General features: G+C 33.7%; 1 protein-coding gene across 4 annotated transcripts in view; it reads right to left on the bottom strand.

Moving 5' to 3' along the window:
- Positions 1–1572: 1572 nt before the first annotated feature.
- The window catches only part of LUZP2 (leucine zipper protein 2), a 589723-nt gene continuing 566974 nt past the window's right edge, over positions 1573–24321 (bottom strand). For 2 of the 4 annotated variants that reach the window (XM_008955901.4, XM_057299126.2), the window contains exons 11-12: positions 6764–6841; positions 1573–5624 (exon numbers count right to left, since the gene is read on the bottom strand). In XM_008955901.4, coding sequence (XP_008954149.2) covers positions 5520–5624; positions 6764–6841 — 183 coding nt within the window. In that variant the 3' untranslated portion in view covers positions 1573–5519. Of the gene's footprint in view, positions 5625–5766; positions 6842–24321 lie in introns of those variants that run through there. The other 2 variants (XM_055094247.2, XM_003830445.6) reach the window with 2 other exon arrangements.

Here is a 24321-nt window from a genome sequence, read left to right as displayed (position 1 = left end):
AAGAATGAATGGTGTAACTGAAACATATTGGTATTCATAACTATTACTTTTGCTTACATTTGGATCCTCTAACAAGTAGAATGCCAGGCATATATCAGAATCTCAAAGAATATTTAGTGAGTGATTGAATGGCTGACTGAATGAACAAATGGGAAGGAGGGATCATAGAGATCCTCTTGATCTGTGACTTTCAAATCACTTTAGACTTGGACTCCCTTTCTCCAATAAAAGTATATGCAGATTATATAAGCCCAACAAATAAATTATGTAAAATAATAAATATTTTAGTTGAAGGGATTACAGAATCCAGAGTCCTGGGCCAGGCGTGTTGGCTCACGCTTGTAATCCCAGCACTTTGGGAGGCCGAGACGGGCGGATCATGAGTTCAGGAGATCGAGACCATCCTGGTTAACACGATGAAACCCCGTCTCTATTAAAAATACAAAAAAATTAGCCGGGCTTGGTGGTGGGCCCTGTAGTCCCAGCTACTCGGTTGGCTGAGGCAGGAGAATGGCGTGAACCCGGGAGGCGGAGCTTGCAGTGAACGCAGATCGCGCCACTGCACTCCATCCTGGGCGACAGAGCGAAACTCCGTCTCAAACAAACAAACAAACAAACAAACAAAAAGAATCTAGAGCCTATCCTCTTGATATTCATTTACCTCTCGGTAGCCCTAGAGTTATTTTTACTAAAGGGCTAGGTCTCTTCAGAATGTAGAAGAAAATCTCTGTTTCAAGCCAACTGCTTAAGACCCAATAGATTAGGAAACGAATGCTAAAAGAAGTGACCTGTGCATGTCCAAGTGTGTGTCAGAAGTGGGCGTCAATTAAAGACTCATAAAGTCCACGTGAAATATTTCTATTGCATTGACCTACATTTCAAAATTTACCCAGGAGTGCCTTGTCTACTCTGCTTAGAAAATCCCAGCCACAGGCCTATTGTTAAAGCTTTTAGAAAAAGAAAAAGAAAAAGTAAAAAAAAAAAAAGATAGTCTAAGAACAAAACAACAAACAAAACAAAATGCTTATTTTTGGTTCTTATGGTTCTCTGTTCTCATGCCAATACATGCTCCCTTGCTGCTCCCCTGCTTGTTCCCTTGCTGCTTCAGCATCTAAATTAATTTATTCAACAAATGTTTGAGCATCTTGTATGAGGCAGCTAGCTCTAAGCACTTGAGATTAATTTGTGAGGTGATGGATATGTTAATTAGCTTGATATAATCATTCCGCTACATGTGTGTTCATATATAGAGACACGTCACATTGTACCTATTACACATCACAATAATTCATAAATTAAAAATAAAAATTCAAATTAAAAAAAAGACAAAATCCCTGTGACCATGGAACTCTATTTTTTTTTTTAAAGAAAGCACCTGCAAAATAAAAGATTTTGGGGTCATTGGCAAAGAAAGATTAAAGAAAATTTCAAGATACTATTTAAGAAAAGTTCTTAGATCCTGATACACAGAAGCAAGTATCATTTTTAATGTTCATATCTGCTTTTTCAATTAGTTTATGTAAGATAATATACATTGTATTCTTGTAACAATCTTTATTGAACAAAAATAGGCCATCTTTCAGCATCTTTTATTCTTCATCATTCAACTGTTATCATATAACACAATCCAAATGAACACATAGTTTGGGGAAATTTAGGACTATACACACGACTAAGAAAATGTCTCCTAAGTAAACAGTATGTGTTTTCTTCACTGTCTAGGTCTGGCCAGTTCAACCTACTCTATGGTACTCTACGGTGTCAATAATTATTTCAGTCTCTGCTGCAATTAGTGCTAATTACAATACCTGAGCTATAAAAATAAAATATTTCATTATAGCAAAGTTCACAAATATCGTTTTAGTTCAGTTATCCACATTGTTCATCTAAAATAGTACATTTTCTTTACATATAACTGTCTTAGACTTGTAATTGAGGATATTTGATGAAACAGATCTGTATCTGAAACAGCACTATGATGCTAAACATTTGCATAAGGAATGAAAAAAAGTTAGCAACCTAGTTTTTTCAATATTCAGATATTTGAGATTACACAGAAAACCACATCCAGATGAATGACTGAATTATTCACTTTTCTTCTGAGCATTTTGGCATTGGATAGACACAGCATTCATTTAAGTTTAATGCATTTTAGGAACGGGTTCAGTTTACATATTTGATGCGCATTAAAAAAACACAAAGCCAAAAGAAATTTCTAATTTAGAAACATATACACCAAATACATAGCATTGATTACTATTTTAAAATAACTATAGAGAAATACAATTGTTGGTTCTGGTTGTACCTCTATTAAAACCAGTTACTCCATTGGAAAATATCTTTTTTCTTAATAAGAATCAATTCCATGTTTTTCAAAATGTAAATAATCTTTCACTGCTTATCATTACAGGTACATAATAGAATTATACTATCTATAGTCAACATTTAGGTTGATATTTTATTCTATATGAGTATGGTTGGGATTTAAGTGTTAATTCCTTTAAAACAACGTCTGTTTATTTAGTTTTTAATTAAAATATGTGAGAAATGGCCCCTCTCTCGTAGACAAATTCACAAATGTAAAAGGAACATTTTAAACTTATCTGATTCTATTTTAAATCAAATAAAAATTGAGGTAAATAAAATGCATTCATTAAGGTACAGTCATAGAACTTACTGAAAGAGAGTCTCTAACTTAGTTATTAAAAGGAACTCCTAAATATATTTTTAAATGTCTCCTGCTACAAGTTTCTTTTTTTTTTTTTTAAACAAATGATGCAATGAATATAACACAGTAAACTTTGCTGGATGTATAATGCCATATATATTTAAAGGAAAAAAATACATTGGCCAGGCACGGTGGCTCACACCTGTAATCCCAGCATTTTGGGAGGAGGCTGAGGCAGGTGGATCGCCTGAGGTCAGGAGTTTGAGACCAGCCTGGCCAACATGGTGAAACCCCGTCTCTATTAAAAATATAAAAATTAGCCGGGCATGGTGGCAGGTACCTGTAATCCCAGCTACTTGGGAGGCGGAGGCAGGAGAATCACTTGAACCTGGGAAGCAGAGTTGCAGTGAGCCAAGATCGCTCCATTGCACTCCAGCCTGGGCAACAAGAGCGAGATTTCATCTCAAAAAAAAAAAAAAAAAAATCATATGGATCCAAAGCCCACTTGATCAAGCCAGGAATTAATAAAAGGAATTTAGAATATACAGAACATAAACAACTTTAAAATGAAGATTGATAAAAACATGATTAATATCAACCTGAGTTCTTACCTTTCAACACGTTATCTCTCATAACAATTTCAGAAAATAACGGCCTGATTCTTCTTTTTTTTCACTCCAAAGATGCTTCAAAACATGCTGTGCTAGATTACATGGTGAATAACTTTCCATAGGACCCACAAGGCCTGCAAAGGAAGTTGGGCCCCAGGGTGGAGGTGGGAGACTGAACATAAATTAAAACTAAATGATCTGCTTCCCTGTCAGGAACCTATAGAGATGGTTAGGGCCACTGAGAACAGTGGGAGAATTACAAGGAACAGGACTTGGGAGACTAGCAGTATTCTAGTTTGTATGATTATTTTTAGAAATATGAAGGAGTCACAAGAAACCTCAGACCTTCATCTTTTATTTTATCCTAGTCACTTCATCTGAAAGCTCTATGGATCATCCATAAAGCTAATTATATTTTTCCTTGGGTAGCCGGTTTTATGAAAAATATGAATGCTCCTTGACTTACAATAGGATTACATACAGATAAAGAAATCAAAGGTTGAAAACATTGTAAGTCTAAAATGCATTTAAGATACCTAAATGGAAAATCATAGCCCACCCTAACTTAAACCTGCTTAAACGTGCTCCCAACATATACCTCATCCTACAGTTGGGCAAATTGTCTAACACAAACCCTATTTTAAAATAAAGTGTTGAATATTTCATGGACCATGTATCACTAGCCCTCCAAAAAATAACAAAATTCAAAATTCAAAGCATGTAGAAATTATGAAGCTTTCACAGAATCATCAAAAAACCGTTAAGTTGAACCATTGTGGTTGGGACCTGCCTGTGCTAATGAATGACACTGAACTATTCTGAAAATAGAAGTGCTACATAAATATGTCATAATATTACTTTTACAGCTAATGATATTTTCCAATTCTCCAAATCTTTAAATTTCTTTAAATATGCCATTTTGATCAGAGGTATGCCATTAAATCTCAGAATCTAAGTTCATTTATTGATTAAAGATTTCCTTTAATATATTTTTATTAACTATCTCCTAGGATACACTGATCCAAATGTATATATTGTGGTTTGACAGATCCATCCTGCAAAACCAATGGTTTAATATGCTTTCTACGGTTGCAAAAAGGTTCTAAACAAAAGAAATGACTTTTCAGTCCAGACAACTTAACTGTAGTCATTAACTGAGTCTGCAACTTTGAATGCCTTATGAAACCTATTAATCAGATAATTATTCAAGGGTCAATTCCTCTTGCTTGTGAGCTATCTTCCAATTATTCATGAGTGCATTTATTTGATTAGTGATATTCCTATAGAAAATCAGAACTCTTATGGATTAACACTGCCATTGATTTGTTTCAATAACACATTGGTTTTAAAAAAATATGCATCTGGGTTTATTGAATCAACATGGCTATTGTACTTTCATCAGACCCCGGTTTTGTAATATATATTACCTGCTTTCATATTTGTATTTTAGAACTCACTCTTCATTCCCTATTCCACTACCCACCTTCATACCAAAAATCCTGCCAAGTATTTCAGAAAACTTGGTTATTAACTTGGATTAATTCCAGTAGACATACATAGGAGATGTGTCTATAGAATGCCAAAATATTTAATTGTGTCAGAAATTTAGTCATTCATCCAAATATTTTGTCCATATGATGCCAAACATACTTAATGAATTATGTTAGCTGACAAAATTCTTAACAGAATTGTCTTAGCATTATTTAGACAAAATAATTATTAGTTCAAAATAATACCAATAGCAATAAACACCATCAAAGAAACAACGTATTTGGGTTGGCACAAATTCCAACCTTGAGGAAAATGACTTCAGTTGGCTCATGTGGACCAAACCCTTACTGATATGGTTGTAATTTGGATTCTAAGAATGCTGAGAACCCACAATATTTTATTATCCTCCAGTTGATTTTGACAACTATATCATAGAAGTACTAGATATCCAAATGAACCGGGAGAATTACATGTTAGATAGCATTTGAGTTAAACCAGACCAATTTATATGGGACAATTTACTGTTGACAACAAAATATTTCTGACTGTGGGTATTCAATTCAATGAGGTTATTGCTTAAGGATCATAACTGGTCTGGAATCTTTGAAAATGTGTAGGCTACTTTATAAAGTTACATAAAATTGTGAAAAAGTTGCATGCTTTAGAAACAGTATTTCCATCAAGCTTGTGGTCTAAAAAGAATATGAAGACAATAGCAAATGGACGTTTTTAACACAGTTTCTTAGTATTTACAGTATTTTTTCTTCTCTAGCTGCCATCCCTTCAAAGCTGGTCAATGGTTTTTCTGGGGCTTTTTTCACCTCACATTCAGAGCAAGGAGGCATTTGCAATTTCTGTTAAACAATACAGAAAAGACAATTCGAAGAATCAAAATAACACATTTTAAGGTAAAAATTGAAAAGTCTAAAAGAATAAGAATGGAAATTCATAGATCTCAACAAATATCTTAGAGAAAATGAACACAGGACAGAAATGAAACAAATGTGAAGATGTTAATTATATTTCATAAAAGTATGTAACAATATTTTGCCTAAAAACAGCAAAACATTTCAAAAACTATTTTGAAAATCTTTGCCCAAGCCATTCAATTCTGTTTAATCTAATTCAAAGTTTGAAAATAAGTTAAATCTAACTCCACGTTTTAGTATTAAGTGAAATAAATATTAAGAATGTCAATGATACAATATTTTTGGTCAAGTATAATACAGTACAAATAAAAATTCAGAATTAAGCTCTTGACTTGTGTTTATTTTGTTTGTTCTTGTAAGCAATATGTACTTCTTTTCACCTCCTCTGCTTCCTCAAATCCTCTTTAGTCTCCTTTGTACAAAAAGAAATATATGCCTGTGTGATCATCCCTGTTTATTTTTGTTTTGTTTCCTGGTCTGTGAGAGGGAGGGTGGAAGTGAGGGAGAACTCCCCTCACCCTTGACCTTCTGAGAGCCTCATATAGTCAAGCCAAAAGCTTAGTAGAAAGCAGAGCAGCCTTGGAAAAGCCCAGGGGCACCATGGCTTTATATATAGTACTAGCAAGTACAATATCCTGCCCCAGCTAGAGCAAGAGAGAAGAGTGTTAAATACCATGGATCTGGTCGGGCGCAGTGGCTCACGCCTGTAATCCCAGCACTTTGGGAGGCTGAGGCAGGAGGATCACAGGGTCAGGAAATCGAGACCATCCTGGCTAACACAGTGAAACCCCATCTCTACTAAAAATACAAAAAATTTGGGCGTGGTGGTGGGTGCCTGTAGTCCCAGCTACTCGGGAGGCTGAGGCAGGAGAATGGTGTGAGCCCTGGAGGTGGAGTTTGCAGTGAGCTGAGATTGCGCCACTGCACTCCAGCCTGGGAGATAGAGCAAGACTCTGTCTCAAAAAAATAAATAAATAAAAAATAATATAAATAAAAATAAATAAATAAATACAATGGATCCAATAAGTGCTTTTTGACATAAACAAAATAAAACAAACACATACCTGTGGGATAGGCTCAGTTTCTGCAGTGGCATTACTTGGGGGACTTTCTTTGTGCTTCATTGAACACGTTCTGCCCTCCTACAAAAGTAGCAATTAAAAATACATCAATGAAGTTAAATAAAGAAAGTGGAGGGGGGAGTCAAAAACACTCTCTTGAATTCTTCCTGTTGAGAAGATTCTATCACTTTGATCCATACTGAAAAGGCAAAAGCTAGGGACAAAAATAATCACCACAGCAGTGGGATTTCAAGGAGAGAGCAAACATTCCTGACTGGTTTGGGAATCACAGTGGTGCTTATGGCAGTCAGCTACTACAAAGAAGTACAATTCCAATGGAAAATTATTTTCCTGTAAAGCGTTTAAAAAGAAGTAAAAGATTATAAAACTACTATATCTACAATGCATCCAGACTCTGTGATTTACATATGTCAATTATCAGAGTGCCTGCAGGAACATCAATATCGCAAGCTAGGAAGCAATGTAAGTAATATGACCACCAATCTGTCTTGCATAAAATCCTCAGTATCTTTTTTAAAAGATAATATTTCTGGAACTAAGATCCCAGTCATTTTACTGGCCAGAATATCTGATCTTACTTATTAGCTTCACCAGTTTAAAGGAAGATGAAGTGTTAGCAATGGAAAAAAAAAATAAATTAAAAAAAAAAAAAAAGGATTCCACTTGGGCTTCATTTCCATTTTAACCAGGGTTAAAATATTCAATCCTCCCTCCCTCCCTCCCTCCCCTCCCTCCCTTCCCTCCCTTCCCTCCCTTCCCTCTGTTTCCTTTCCTCCCTTCCTTCCTTCCTTCCTTAGTTCCCTCTTCTTTCCCTTCCTCCCTCCCTTCGTCCTTCCCTCCTTCCCTCCTCTCTTCCTTCCTCCCTTTTTTTACTTACTGATACTTTTCCTCCTTCCTCTCTTCCTGTCTTTCTTCTTTATTATATACATAGTTTTAAATTAACAGCAACATATGTAGTGTAAGAATCTGCATTTGTGTGTGCATTTGTTATATTTCTCATAATCTTTTCCACGTGCAAGGCAGAGCCTAAGAGTTTAATAATTTGTGAACATTAGGCCAGGTGAAATGGCTCACACTTGTAATTGCAGCACTTTGCAAGGCTGAGGTGGGTGGATTGCTTAAGCCCAGGAGTTTGAGACCAGCCTGGGCAACATGGTGAAACATTCTCTTTACAAAAACAAAAACAAAAACTAAAACTAAAACAAGAACAAAAACAAAAGCAGCTGGGTGTGGTGGCACATGCCTGTGGTCCCAGCTACCTGGAAGGCTGAAGTGGGAAGATCACCTTCTGAAGTGCCCGGGAGGTTGAGGCTGCAATGAGCTGTGATCATGCCACTGCATTCCAACCTAGGCTACAGAGTGAGATCCTGTCTCAAAAAAGAATACATATAATTATTATATTTGTATATAATTATATATAAAATTCATGACCACTGACCCACTGACATAAAAAAAAAAAGTTTATTTCCAAGCGATGAATCAGGGGATAGAGAGCTAAGTTGACTTTAAACTCTAAAAATTCTGAGTAGAAGATAAATAAAAAGGTTTATAGGAGATTAAATCTACTCTAATTCAGATTTTAAAGGTTATTTTTTATGCTCCCTCTATTCTCACACTATATTGCTCTTAAATGAACATAAACCATGTATCTGTACATTTCTCTGCCCATGTGTGTGCTACCCTACTTCTTTCACTGCAGACCCCTGAAAACCAGCTACTCATTTCTGCCATATTTTATCTTTTCTACTACTAGGCAGACTGTCATCCTTCCCTGCTCTAAAGGTAATGCTTGTAACAACTTTAACACGTACCATTGTTTTTATATGTGTAATCATGCCTGCCTCCCCAGTATATTGTGAATAACTTTAAGACAGGGGCAACATTTATCTCCACTAGATCGCAGCTAGATGCCTACCAAAAAGTGGTCGATATATAATCTCTAAATAAGTAATAAATAATTTTAAAATATTGGCCATGAAATAGTTCAATACTTTAGAATTTTCATAAATGCTTGCTTTCTTTGGCCACATTTAGGCACATTTTATACACAATTGGTTCTTCTAAATAAGCCTACAGTATACAGAAAAAGAGAGATTGTCACTACAAGACTAAAAATCAATAGCTAAATTCTTAACTACCTAATTCTAAACACTTTTTAAGTATTCTGAATACTAAGACTATGTATTCCTTTACATACATAGAGGAATCTTCTACACTGCCTAAGGAAAAATTTCTTGTTGTATGATTTATAATTGAAACCTCACATTTCTCTGGAAATATTATAATCACTCTGTTTTGCTCTAATAAACCAATTGGCTGCTGTTTTTATTATTCTTGCATTTACCCTTTGAAAAATTAATTGTAAGAAACCAAGCTCAAAAAATGTTGTTCATACAGAAAGTAATTTGCATAGTGTAGGATTTCCCAAAATGCACTTGGTAAGAGTGGAGTTCATGTCATTTAAGTTTAGGGAAAAATTGATTTCAACATTAAACAGTTGTATTTATTGTAGTTCTTCTCAGAAATCTTATACAATATCTTAAAGTTTTGATCTTGAATGATCTGATCACATAATCAGAGGAAGTGACTGCTAAAAAAACACACCAGGGTGATAATTCTGTCCTATAAATATGGGGTTTGCATTTTTAATCGGCATGCTGCAATTCAAATGTACCTATGAAATTTGATATTCACTTCATAGTGCACAATATGTTATAAATCTCTAAGAAGGAGATATAATGTATGTATTTCTTGAATATCTTTGACCTAAAATTCTTTATGTGTAAAGCTTCACTTGAGGTCATTGTCATAAGGAAAACACTATGGGATCTGCTATGCAATATATTTCATTAATGCTAGCACAACCAACTATTCGAGATAAGCCTTTGATCATCTGAATAATGAAAACTTACTACATTTCAACATTAAAGAAAATGTTTTATGGCTAGAAGGCAGCTGTAGCTTTTTCTGATACTTTTATCTTACAATGAATAGCATCTTTAAATTTACTCTTTCTGTGCTTCACAGGCATTGTGGAAATTTCGTAAGATGGTTCATAAAATTGTTAGTGAGTCTCAGAGAGGCACCAGAGATAAGGCCACATTACTATACTGAATAGGTTTTCTGCTTTAATAAAGCCTTTTACTAAACTTATAGCCTTTGCTGAAATAGAGCTCAATTTGATGAGGCACAAAGGGTGAGTTTCTAATAGAGTTCCCTCACTCTGTTGCAAACAGGACACAGACTATCAAAAATTCCAGAGAACTGTTGTGAAGGAAGGCAAGACAAATTTGACCCATTTCCAATGTTGTAGTATAAAAGTAGTTTTGACTATTGGTTAAAAGCGCTTTGGAGTGAAATAGACTTTGTTTTATGTTTTAGCTCTGATACTTATCCATTGATGACCTTGATCAAGTTATTTTTCGCTGGACTTCGGGTTCTTTGGCTGTAAAATGGGTCTGCTTCTCTATGGAATTAATTTAAGGGTAAAATTAGAAAACATAAACAGGTATTCAGCATAGATTAACAAATAGTGATCGTTCCTTTTTTTCTTTCTCCTCTTTTGATTATTGTTATTACTAACATTAATGGTTACAAAACAATATTTATGATCAGTTGACACTGACATTATTTTATGTCACAGAATCAACAGTGATGCAATTACCAAACAAAGAAAAATAAGAGGAAAGGTAGAGAGAAGAGAAGGAAAGGAAATGAAGAAGGTGCTGAGTAGAGGGGCTGCAAAAATGTTTCTTACTAATGCTCCTTTTTTAACAATAAAGCTAAAATATAACAAAAATTTTAGGTGGGAAATTAAAGAAAGAAAAAAAATAAAATTAAAAAGAGAAATAAGCTTTCCTGTATTAGGCTAACTTGTCCCAGAGGCAGCAATGGGCACAGCCCAGATCCAGGGAACGTCTTGATAATACTATCTAAGAAGCCAGGACACAAAGGAATGTGTTCCGGAGACTCTCCCAGCACTTCCTCCACACAGGGAGAAGAAAACCAAAGTTTCCTTTGTTTTATAATATGAGTTTATAGATTCTTGTTCTCTGTAATTAGTAACTTCAAGTATTCTGTTTTATCTAAAAAGTACAATGAAGGTCATAAGAAGCCTGAGTGTGCCTGAACTACAGCTGTCTAGGCACCATAGTGAAGGTTAGAAGATAAACCAGTGCAAGGCTCTTTAAAGCAAAATCTAGATAACAGACATCTGGATTGCTTGGCAATGGTCATGTGTAATCCTTAGTTATGAACCTGTCACAATTTAATTAACTGTTCTGCCTCTGTATCCTTGCTTTTGAGCCACTGTAACTGTAAGCTTGCTTCAAGCCAGCCCACCCCCTTTTTAAAGTGTGTATAAAAGACAAGTGCTGTCTTTGTTCTGAGCCCAGTGTTTGTATGTTAAGTCGGCTGGGTGTGAGTGCACTCAGTAAAGATCCTGCCATACCCCAAGGTCTCTCTGGTCCTCCTGATTCTGCAACAAATTGTCTATATTCATGTTTTGCTTTGGAAAGAAAAGATACTTGAGAAAATATAGGTTTCAAGATGACACCAAATTGTGTTTATATATTTAAAGATTTATCCAATAAAACTTGGGTTTGGGGTTATAATGGTAATCACTGAATATAGAATTAAACCAACAGGCTTACTTCTAGGGAAGCTCCCTTGGAAACAACATAATTTAATTCTTAAAGAAAACCTCTTCATTTAAAAAAGCCACACTACATTACAGGGTAAGAGGTGGGGTCACTGAGAGAAAACTGCAACTATAGCTAAGATCTAAAGAGAGTAACCAATGTTATCTAAAGAGTAAATATAATTTTATCGAAAACTATTGCAGCAACTTTTGCTTCCGCAAATGTATTTTCATTTTTCCCTTTTTGGCCACACAAATGAAATCTGGACAATCTAATAAATTACCTTTGTTATCCTTAAATTGCCTCAACACTAAGAGCCAAATTGAGCTTCAAAAATAGTTCTATACTTTAATCATTCATTCCACAAACATTTACTGAGTTTCTATTATGAGCCAGGCACTGACTGAAAATAGAACAATAAAAAAAGTCAAGGACTTTGATGTCAGTGGAGGTTATATTCTAGTGGAGAATGCATAAATACATACATAAACAATAACATATTAAAGAGTATCAGAGAGATTTAAGTGTAATAATGGAAAGTGCCTGCAGGTCGCATCCAGTGGCAACCTCTGTAAGATGATAGCACAGGCTTTGAGATCAGGCGTATCTATGTTCAAGTCCCAGTTCTTTCACCCATTATTTATTTATCAGGGGAAGTTCTGCAATATCCTTGGGCTTTAATTTCATCAACTGAAACTAAGGATATTAATATCCATCACAGACAATTTCTATACATTTTAAAACATAAAATCAATATGCTTAGTGTATTTGCGTGACATAGTTTAGATGCACAAGAATCATTTGTTTAATTATTTCAGGTGCCTAAAACCAGTTACATTTTTTTCTTTCCATTGCTTTAACTTTATATGCTTTTTCATCATGTGTGATTTATTTATTTTTTATTTTTTTATCATTTTTTTATTTTTTATTTCTTTTTTATTATACTTTAAGTTCTAGGGTACATGTGCACAACATGCAGGTTTGCTACATATGTATACATGTCCATGTTGGTGTGCTGCACCCGTTAACTCGTCATTTACATTAGGTATATCTCCTAATACTATCTCTCCCCTCTCCCCCGACCCCATGACAGGCCCCGTTGTGCGATGTTCCCCACCCTGTGTAAGTTTAATAATTTGCCTTCCTGAAAAGCAGATTTCCACCCCAAAGAGAAAAACTAGATTACTGCAAATAGAAAGCAATTTGTAGAAAGACTTTTCAAATGTAGGTGCTTCATTGTTAAGTTTATGATCAATGAAGCACTTACATTTAAATGTAAACTACATTTAAATATAAACGTTATATTTAAACTTGATCAACAAAGCACCTACATTTATTTTTATTTATTTTTTAATTTTATTATTATTATACTTTAAGTTTTAGGGTACATGTGCACAATGTACAGGTTTGTTACATATGTATACATGTGCCATGTTGGTGTGCTGCACCCATTAACTCGTCATTTAGCATCATGTGTGATTTAACATGTAAAATAGACATATAAATATATGTGAAATAAATTACAGATGGTAATTCTGTTTCAACTTAATTGCTGTTTATATATTTATTATAGATTAGAACTGTGTTAAGTGATATCAAGATACAAATAGGTATGTTTCATAAAACACATTGATCATACCTCAGTAGATTTATAATTTACGAAATTGCATGACATGGTCATTGTTAATTGTGCTGAAAGTGTAAGATATACACATCTGCTTTACACGAATGGTTTTGTGTCAGTTTACATGAATAGGGCTCTGTTTTTCATCTGTGGAATTTTTGGACCCTGCCACAAGAAAAAACTTCAAGGTCACCGCTAAAGGTGATTCAAAGAAGGGAAGCTTTTCAAGATGTGAACTGAAGGGCAATAGGAAAGTTTGAAGGGCAATAGGAAAGTTTTTTCTTATTTTGTCAGGCAGTTTATAATTTTAGCCTTCAGTAACACACACACACACACACACACACACACACACACACACACACCATACACAGTCATTCACAATGCCATTTTATGAAACTTATATATGAACTTATCATGTATCTGAAACATATGATCTTTAAATGTTTTAATCTATGGAAAAACAATTATTTTACAACACATATTCTAAAAATTTCAAATGCTAGTTAGGGACTTAACTGGGATATTTTAACAGGCAGGATTCTAAGATGCTCCCCATGTTTCTCACCCACTGGTGTGCAAACCTTATATAACACCCTCCTCTTGATAGGTTCTCACAGGCAGACCCTATGAATGTGATGAAATATAACTCCTATGATCAGGTAGTTGGTTGGCTTTGAGTTAATAGAAATGGAGATTATCTAGATGGGCCTGGTTTGTCAGTTGAACCTGACAAGATAATAAATATCTTATCTTTGCTTTGCCTTTGCTTTGATTATTAAAATGTAGTCTATTTACTGGCTCCACATTTTTTGAAGGTGGACCCTAGAAAATTTGTAAATAAATACACTTCTGGGGGATAGTTAATATTTAAATAATTTTGTGAACATAATATATAGATAAATTTAGGTGAAAGGATAAGTGAATCTTTTCTCCATTTGTCTTTCTCCTTAACTTCTTTTTGCTATGTATACTGCTGGCTCTTTCATTTCTTAAAATTCTGTGTTTCTTAGTGCTCTTACCTTAAGGTTTTATTTTCTAATCTCTTTAGTCCTCACTCAGCTCAATCCCTAAATGAGTAGACTCCCATTTGGATGTTTGCATAGGTATGCAAACACATATTACCGGGATGACAGAAAGAAAACAATAGAACTGTTAATGCTCATGTATTTATTTAAATAAATAAGAAGTAAGCAATTAACACAAGATTTGACACCACTAAACTCACTCAGATGGCCACATGTCAAGAAACATCCTTGATGTTTCACATAAGAGTTCCTAACAACAAATTAAAAAAAAAATAAGAAATTCCTGCAAAAAATTATAAATTGAAGAAAAAATTTATAGTATAATCAAATAAAGAACTAACGTTTTATTTCATTCCAAGTATAATTGTTTGCCAGCTATATAAGTGAATAAGTTGATAAAATGAATTGAAACTACTGAATATTGAAATATAGACATGTATACCCTGTCACTTTTTATTTTCCTTTTGTTAATTTTTTTCTGAATATATATTTTCTGCTATTTTATGTATATATTAGATTATACACCCACACACATACAGTGTATTACTCACTGGGAAAACATGCTCAAGTGATCAAAACTGTTATTATTTCCAGATGTTGTACATGTAGCTGGGGTTTGAAAATTGAAAATAAAGAAATGTTAATTTATGAATCAGTACACTATAACTTACCAGGTATCTGTTATGTACCAGATGCTGAAATTGATTTGATGTATATTTCATGTGATTTAATTCTCATATCAATACTCAGATATTTTTATCTTTTTTACAAATGAAGACAACAAGATCAACAGATCTACATAACATCCTCAAGGTCATAAAGTTATTGCTGTTGCAACTGAGGCAAAGTCTCTTGCTGCAAATTTGGGATCATTCAAAGACTTATATTTTCTTTCTTCCATTTTGTTATTTAACTATATAATATTTTAGATTTTGATAGCACCTCACATGTTGCAGTCTCAGGTAACAACACAATTTGTGACAAAACCAAAAAACGTTTCTCATACTATTAATGCTTTTGCAATATTCTACCAAGATCCCTAAGTAAATGGTTGGTACACATTTGGGCCTGATGAATCAGTGAGCTGTATTATCCAGAAAAGAAGAAAAATATCACTCATGGCTAATTAGGGCTATCGATTTCTTCATGAAGGATGAACTGAGGCTTGAGCGATGAATAAAGTTTTTTGAGATAGAGTCATGAGGACAAAAACATAATTTTATTACTTTAATGATAATGAATCTCAACCCAAGGGATAATAAACCTTCAGAGTTTTCCCTTTACATGTACTCACCACAGACAACAACAAGCACAATACCTTTTGTAGTTTTAATTGCCATATGTAGGTTCAATGTCTCAACTCAGAGGATTTTGAGGATTATGCTATGTCAGCTTTGAAAATGAAACTTGCAGATGATAGAAACAGACAACCTTTTGTGGGTAAGCTGTAAACAATTTTTCATGAAAACAATTCAGCACGTTATAGTCTTCCTTTCTCTTTCAGAGATAATGGCATTTACCCCTTTATTTCATCTCTGGATTGTTGAATTAAACTTTTAACTCTCTCTAACCTCACCTTTCTCCAACCCAAACAGATCAGCCTCCAGAAATGTCTTCCTAAAATGGATTTTATCATGCTAACTCACTGCATAAAAATCAATCTAAACAAAACAAGAAAAAATATCTCCCCCACACAAATATGTGATTTCCCATTGCCTATAGAATAAAGCATGAATTTAGCTAAATAACACTTAAGATCATTCATTATATGGCTACACTTAGAGCCCCTTAGCGAATGTCATTGCCACAGGTTTTTACTTATTCTTCAAACTTGATAAGCAAATGGACAAATTTAAATCTTTGCTCAGGCTTGTTTATCCCCCAAATGATCACAAAACATTATTTTGTAAACTCCCACGTATCATTTAATAAGCAGTTCAAGTTATAAATCTCCAAAGATCATAAATCTTGTGTTGAAAAGCTCTATGCAATCATTTTATACTACCAACTCTCATGCCTCCCCTTTCCACTGAGACCATCACTGGACAATGCCACAGTGAATGAAAATTTGCCTCATCTTCAAATAGCCTTTTGGTAATGCATAACTAATAGGAAGAGTTGGGAGATTTTTTCAGTCACAAAATAGAAGAAATAAAATCCCCCGAGAAGACAAAATGTTGTATAACACTCTGAACTAGCTTCCCTAGAAATCCTCCTTCCAACAAATGCTCATTTGGAAATCTGGAAGGTTTTTATGGTTAGTATAAAAAAGCAGATTCTGCCAAATTTTCATTGTTGTTCCTCTTACTATTTGTGTGCTAAGCATGATAAGTGCAGAGGCAGACAGAGAAGATGGATGAAATTAGAAGGTTGGAGACTGTTTTGTTAAACAAATAAGATGTGTCATAGAACGTAGTCATCAGATTAACTTTGATGAATCATAGTGAAGGTGTATGAGTGAGCATGAAAATAATGAATCTTTGCTGTCACCTTCTCTGACTCATAGATTATCTTTTGACTATGACTGTTAAATACATACACAAACACAAAAAGTTTTGTCACACTGATATATTCTTTGCCTTATTCCTCTACCTGGAGTAATTATTGAAATTTCATTCTTTTAATTCTTCCTGGCAAAACCTGAAATGGAATTGTGACTCTTGGAAACAGATTAAAAAGTGCTGTTCAGATAAGAGATTTCATGACAAAGAAGAATAAGGTTAAACCCCGTGGGTGATGGAATCTATGTTTAGTCAATGTTTAAATTCTTAAATCTACTAGCTTTGTGGCCTTGGATTACTCAATTTTCCTCAATCTCAATTTTCGTATTTTTAAAATGAGGAACAAGTTTGTTCATCAATATTTGTAAGGAATAAATAAGGACATATATTTAATGCACTTATCTGAGTGACACTCATCCCACTGTGTTCTGTATTATATATTGTAGCAGCAATGATAATGATGAACATAAGGATTAATGTTATAGGCAATTATGACAGCAGCAGGCAATGTTAATAAGGTTCATTCACTTGGCCCTTAATAAAGATGTACCAGGTGATGACTGTGTGCCAGGTGCTTTGTGGGACCTAGGTACATGGTAGAGAACAACCCAGAGACAATGCATGACCAAAATCATCATTGACTACAAGAACATTTGGCTCTTTCAAGCAGCTTTCCCATAGTTTAAGATGCATATTTTGGTCTCAAATATTTAAGAAAGAATTCACTAAGTGAACTGTGTTTTGTAGGAAGTCAGAACATGTTTCTCTTTTTTACTATGCCTGTCAATGTTATCTCCAAAGCACTGATTTAGAGATTGGTCTGAGTAGTTGGTTATGATTACGGTTTTAAATGCTAACATATTAAACCTCAATATCTAGAGATTTTGAGATTTTTATCTTTCAGATGAACATTAGAAATTAATGAAGTCACAAATGTCAACAAATGGAGAATTAAGACGTACTATCAAATGTTTCAAGGGCTATCATGCTGGGAGAAGGGCTAGGCATATTCTGTTCCTTGAGTGACGTGCCTAGGATAAGAGAGAGAGCAGATTGGGACAATGGAAAGAACAACATGTCTTAAATTGAGAGACAGTCCAAAATAAAATGAACTGGAAATGTTGATATTAAGCCAAAACAGCCACAATCTTAGGCTATTTTCATGAAATGGATGGGTTCGGTCACCTCTGAGACCTACACCAAATTTGAAATTCCATGAGATTTTATGAAATAGAGTAGGTATGCCAATTTAGTTTTCAAGTTTCACAAGTTAAGTATATCATCTTCTAATGCTTGACAATAATGCTTTATTTTTTTAAGTCTACATGAGAAGTTGTTGACAATTTGAATAGTTAAAAAAAGTTTACATGCTGCTCATGTTTTTTAAGAGTCATCATTAACACATAAAGAAAGAGATAATGAAATTAATCACACAGGAAATTTATATTTAACAAGAAATTATAAAGCAGTAGATACATAATTTAATATACACCATCTATTTAAATGTCAACATAATTCTGTAGACTGCATAATATTAATGGTGTTTTAAATATGAATGCCAATATAGATATTATCAGAAAATAATAATTGTATAATATGTTTCTTTTTCACCAAGGAAATCAGTACAGGTGGAATGATAAGAAACAATAAAATAAACTATATGGTATGTGAATTGAAAATGTATAACCTAGTGGAAAGAATATGTGCTTTGTAAACAAGGAGACATGGGAATATATTCAGGCTACATTTCCTTCATGTTTAAAATGTATAAAGTTGAAGTAATAATGTTTATCTTACAAGATATTTGAAGATAAATTGAGTCCCTAGGCAGTGAGAAGTGCAGGATCTGCATTCAGAAAGTTTAATATTGAGTCTGGTTTTTTCACCTGTTCTTTGTCTGACTGTCCTATTCTTCAAGTTTACCATTTATTTAATAGGGAAATGGAATTGTATTCATGGAATTTTTGTGCGGTTAAATAAAGACAAAGAACCTGGAATAAAGCTCCTGATACACATTACATGTTCAATAAATCATATGTATTTTTATCTTTGTGGACCACTCTCTGAAATTATATGTTTAACAAATGGTGGTTGTTTAATGATTAATGTGGTCCATTCAGTTTTGGAAGAAATGTGGTTCTACATTAACTTACTCAGATGCATTTGCATTAATACAATGCCATCCACATGACACTGAATAAAATGGTATGATCAAATTACACAAAATATAAATAAGAATTAAAATGATAAACTATTTTTCTTATAAAACATATCAATAAACAAAAACTATACATTTACTGTTGGCTGTAACATGCTGAAGCAGACTCCTCTCTCTTCTCTTTCCCTTTCTGTCTTTTACAATGCTGGTGTGAAGATATATTCACACAGATATTTTGGAAAATATTGTATTAAGATGGATAAATGGCTTTAAATATTTTCACAATTCAGTGTACAGACATCCCTCAATATCAGCTGGAGATTTCTTCCATCATCCCACACAGATACCAAAATCCATGGATGCTCAAGTCCCTTAAATAAAATGATGTTATATTTATATATAATCTACACATGCTCTCCCATATACTTTAAATCATCTCTAGATTAATTATGGCACCTAATATAATAGGAATGTGATGTAAATAGTTGTTACACTATATTTTATTTGTTTTATTTTCTGTTGTATGTTTTCCCAAATATTTTTGATCCATGGTTGGTTAAATCCACAGATGTAAAACCCAGGGATAGAGAAGGCCAATTTTATTTTAATTTGGGGTATTTTTTTCTCTGAAAAAAAATACAAAATTTAAAACAAAACTAAATGAACAAACAAAAAAAGAAAAGAAACTGGGCACTAAGAAGTATTCATTATGGTGATTTGTATAACAGAAATAAAACAAGATATTGGTCAAACAAAAATATGCGGATTAACTAAATAATGATAAAATAAAATATTTTGTGGTCATTAAGACAACATTTTTAGAATGTTTATTTATATAAAAATGCTTAATCTGGTAGCATATAATATGAAATTATATAGATAATATTACACTAATACAAAGCAAGAAATGTATATAAAACTGACAAAAATAAAATATATTAAACTCGGTATTGTCAAATGTCATAGCACAATGATAAAGTTGGAGACGGAAAGACACACGACTTTATTGGTGTGCTTTGACATTTTGCTGGTTTCCTTTCCTTTTTTTTTTTACTTTTTTTTTTTTTTTTTTTGACAGGGTCTTGCTCTGTCACATAGGCTGGAGTGCACTGGCGTGATGATAGCTCACTGTAGCCTCAACCTCCCTGGCTCCAGTGATCCTCCCACCTCAGCCCTTCGAGTATTTGGGAGTACAGGTAAATGCCACCACATGCAGAATTTTTTTTTTTTTTTTGTATTCTTTATAGAGGCAGAGTTTCAACATGTTTCCCAGGCTGGTCTCAAACTCCTGTACTCAAGTGATCAACATGTTTCCCAGGCTGGTCTCAAACTCCTGTACTCAAGTGATCAACATGTTTCCCAGGCTGGTCTCAAACTCCTATACTCAAGTGATCTGCCTACCTCGGCCTCCCAGAGTGCTGGGATTACAGTTACAAGCCACCATGCTTGGCCCTGGAGGTTGGTTTCAAAATAACAAATAAAGCCTACCTATCTGTTTGGCCATTGTTGTAACTATCTATTTCTGTCTTTATCATTTCTATATCCATTATTTCTACCTCTCTCTTTCTCCCTTCCTCCTCCTCTCCTTCTTCCCCTTCCCTTTTTCCCTTCCTTTCTCCTGTCTCCCTCCTTTTTCTTCTTCTCCCTTCCCTCTGTTTTTCGTTTTTTGTTTTTCCTTTCTTCTTTTTCCCTTTTCTTGAGGGGTATGACTGATATTTCACTTTCCAATGATATATTTCCATCTATATAATAACTGCTTATCTGTGTACAGCTGGCATATAGGGCAATATACAGGTTCATAAAAATATAACATTTAAATTTGAAAAGTGCCTAAAAACTTAAGGTCTTCATTCCATATCAATTTCAAACTCAAATTCTTTTTCTTGAGCTAAAGCAGAAGTTCAGATATCATTTCTCTTTATGCATGTATAATTAAAGAATATAATTTTACTTGGGAAAGAATGGATAGAGATGTAATAAGTTGTAGTGAATGATGGATTAATTATTCAAAAGAATCATTTTATGTCTAAAAAAAGAAAAAATATTAAATATTAGTCTGGAGAATTATTTAAAACAATACAAAGAGTAGTACAAGTCTTCAAAATACCTTCATCATCTCGATTAAGTAAAATTCAACCTAATTAGTAAAGTACCCAAGATCTGCAAATTCAAGTAATAAAATATGCACATTAATCAGGAAAGCATGCACAAATTCAACTGCTTCACTATGCAGTTCACCCATTCAATTATACAGGAGACCTAGGGAGAAACACAGCTGGGTCTGTAAATTATAAAGTGGGTTAAGCCACAAATACATCTATTAAAATGAATAAACACTGCCTCTCAGATATACATATTCACCAACACCTCTAGAATAACCTGTTTGTTTCTGTGATTTCTGGCAATAAACTGCCAACTGACACAATATTATCATATGACCACAAAAGCAATCATGGTAACAACAAAAGTATGTAGCTGAGACAAACCTTGGTAATTACATAATCTCTGTGTGTGCAAAAGAACACACAATCACAGCGTAGTGCAGGAGACTCTAATCCTGTTATGTCTCTAGTCATTATTGGGAGTCCCACAGTAAGGCAGGAAGAATAAGCTTTGGAGTCATGTACAAATGAATTTGAGTCCCAACTCTATTTCCTACTATTTGTGATAATGTGGGTAAGTTCATGAACATTGAAGCTCCTGGACTTTGATATCTTATTGGAAAATAAAATTAGACGCCACTAACAATGAAATTGCCAATGTTAAATTTTGACATTGGAGAATATAAATCAACAAAAATAGATTACTATATTTCAGCAATATTTCAGATAAAAATTTTAATTTGAAAAATAGACAAAGGATTCAATGACAACATAAATTATCCTGAGACAGAGGGAGGGAGAAATAGAAAAAAGAAGAGGAAGAAACAAGAAGAGGAATGGGAAAAAGAGGAGATGAGGATAAGACAGAAGATAAAAGATTAATGGAAAATCCACTAATATGTTGTTATATGGCTTTTTATTCTATATCACTTTTATTTTTATTTATACTGTTGAAAACTTAATCACAGAACAGCATTTGCCTATGGAAAAGTGGGAAATACCAATTTAACCACATTTTATCTCATTTGTTAAATGATGATAATGATATTTACCTTCAAAATGTTTATATCACAGTGAAATGAGATAATAAAGGTAATCACAGCAATGTGAATAAAGAGATAGTCCATCTTAGGTTAGAATTTTGCTGCTATCTGAATATTTATGTCCCCCCAAAATTTATACGTTGAAATCCTAACTCACAAGGTAATGGGATAAGGCGTTGGAGCCCTTGGGAGGTGATTAGGTCATGAGGGTAGAGCCTCATGAATGGTACTAGTGCCCTTATAAAAGAGGCTTCAGAGACATCATCTTACCTCTTCTGCCATGTGAAATTACAGTGAGAAGATGGCTTTCCCTAAGCAAGTGGGCCTCACTGAACACCAAATCTGTCAGTGCCTTGAACGAGGATTCCCTAGCCTCTAGAACTGTGAAAAATAAATTTTCTATTATTTATAAACCACCCAGTCTATGGTGTTTTGTTATAGCAACTCTAATGAATGAAGACAAATTCTTTTTACCTTCATTCATTGTATGAACTTGGAAGGTTAGTTCAACTTACTGAGGCTCTGATTCTTTATCTGTAAGCTAGACAAAATAATACCCACATCAATCAGATGCTGGAAGAGTTGATTACATTTTTTAAAAACATATAAAGGTTCCTAATGGAATATCTTGCACATATTAGGTGCTCAATTTGGTTCTATCTTTCATCTCCCTTTTTCATTTTTCCCTTCCTTCAGTCAAAATTTCTCTATATTGCCAATAAGTTTGATTCCTATCATAATAGAAGCACTGATACTCACTTTAAGTTTACACTTCTGTGGTCAACATATTAATTCTGATCATTACAAAATCTAGACATTGCCAAAGAATTTATTGCTGGAGTTTTCCCCCTCAGTTCTTTGTTTCTTTTCCTCTCCTCCTTTTGTGTTTATGATTTAACAGGGAAAGAAAATAGTCTCAGTAATCAAGCATTCATCCTGCCTTGAGTAACTTTTACCTTGAAGGATGTCTTTTATTCTTTTTTCCCCCTCAAGGCAGAAACATCAGATCAATCAGCCCATCTAATCTAACTAAGGCATTCAAATGCTTCAGAAGGTTTTCATTATGATACATGCATGTGTTTGACTTCAGTGCAGATATCCCATTTGGAAATTATTTATGGAAATAAAGTAGTATATTTAGAATGATTTTTTCAAAAGGGCATGATGACTGAATTTATAATCACTGAAATGATTACAAAAAGATAATGTCCTCTTTTGCTTTTTATTTTTAATTATACTCTATTCCTGCTCTCAGAAATAGAGAATAAAACTTTAAGAATTAAAGCAGATGGAATAACTTTTCAGAAATTCATTGTCAAATTTTCATTTACTTTGTATCGCTGATCTTGCCAATTGCTATGACTTTTTATTTTTATTAAACGCTTCTTTATACTTCACTAAAGAGATTAGTCATGTCTCTTATGATCTTACTCTAAAAGATTAAAATAACTCAGAATAATTAATGCAAATACACAACTGGTAAATCTGAAATTCTACCAACAAAAACTATTTATGACAAATACAAAAATCCAGTTCATTCTGCATATTTAAATAAGAAATGGGACAAGCTATAGGCTAAAAACAAGCAAAATTTTTATGATATTACAAAAGAGAAAAAAAGTAAATTGAGTACCATGCTACTTAGAAACACCAATACTTTTTGACTGAATTTTTCTGTGATGCCAATTTATGTAGGAAATTGATTTTTCACATTTATTACAGAACAATGTTTTAGTGCTGGCTTAATATTTATAAGTTAAGAAACTGAAAAGCAAGAAGTCAAAAGATTGAGAATGTAACATTAAATCAAGACAATGACTACAAATTCAGCTGATGGAGCCAACGGCAGGAGTGGTCGAGGGGAAGGGAGGAAAGTTCTGACATCAATGTCCCCCAAGCAGGTGCCTCTGGGCAAGTCACCTTCCCTCTCTGAACCTTAATTTACAATAGAAATATTTTTATAGCCTTTGCCCTCAAATTACTTATTATCTAATTCAAAATGAGAACCTTATACAAATAATCAAAATACAAGGTGTACTCTGATAACAGACAAAATACATTCATCCAGCAAGGACAATGGAAACCCAGAGAAGGAAGTCCTTATGTGTCTCATAGGTAAATGGGAGGGGTAAAATAATTATTTATCAGATTATGCTTTGTGTTTGCACGTTATTGTTTGGCCAATGATTTTTATAATATATATTAACACGGTTACTGGGTTATTTTCATTTACCATATTAATAGATTAACCATTTTTCTTAAGCTTTCCATACTATTTATGGAAATAAATCAAATTAGGTTAACATGTTTGGATGGTTAAGTTGTCATAGAAAAGTAAACATGGAGATTTATATGAATAAAATATAACATTTTTCCAAAGACCATTGGAATCTACCTATCATTCCTACACTATTTGGAGGGATTCCTGCTTCTTCTTGAAAAAAATA

Source organism: Pan paniscus, chromosome 9 (genome assembly GCF_029289425.2).
Source record: "Pan paniscus chromosome 9, NHGRI_mPanPan1-v2.0_pri, whole genome shotgun sequence".
Taxonomy (NCBI): domain Eukaryota; kingdom Metazoa; phylum Chordata; class Mammalia; order Primates; family Hominidae; genus Pan; species Pan paniscus.
The sequence above is the reverse complement of the archived record's forward strand: the minus strand, read 5'-3'. Positions and strand labels throughout refer to the sequence as shown.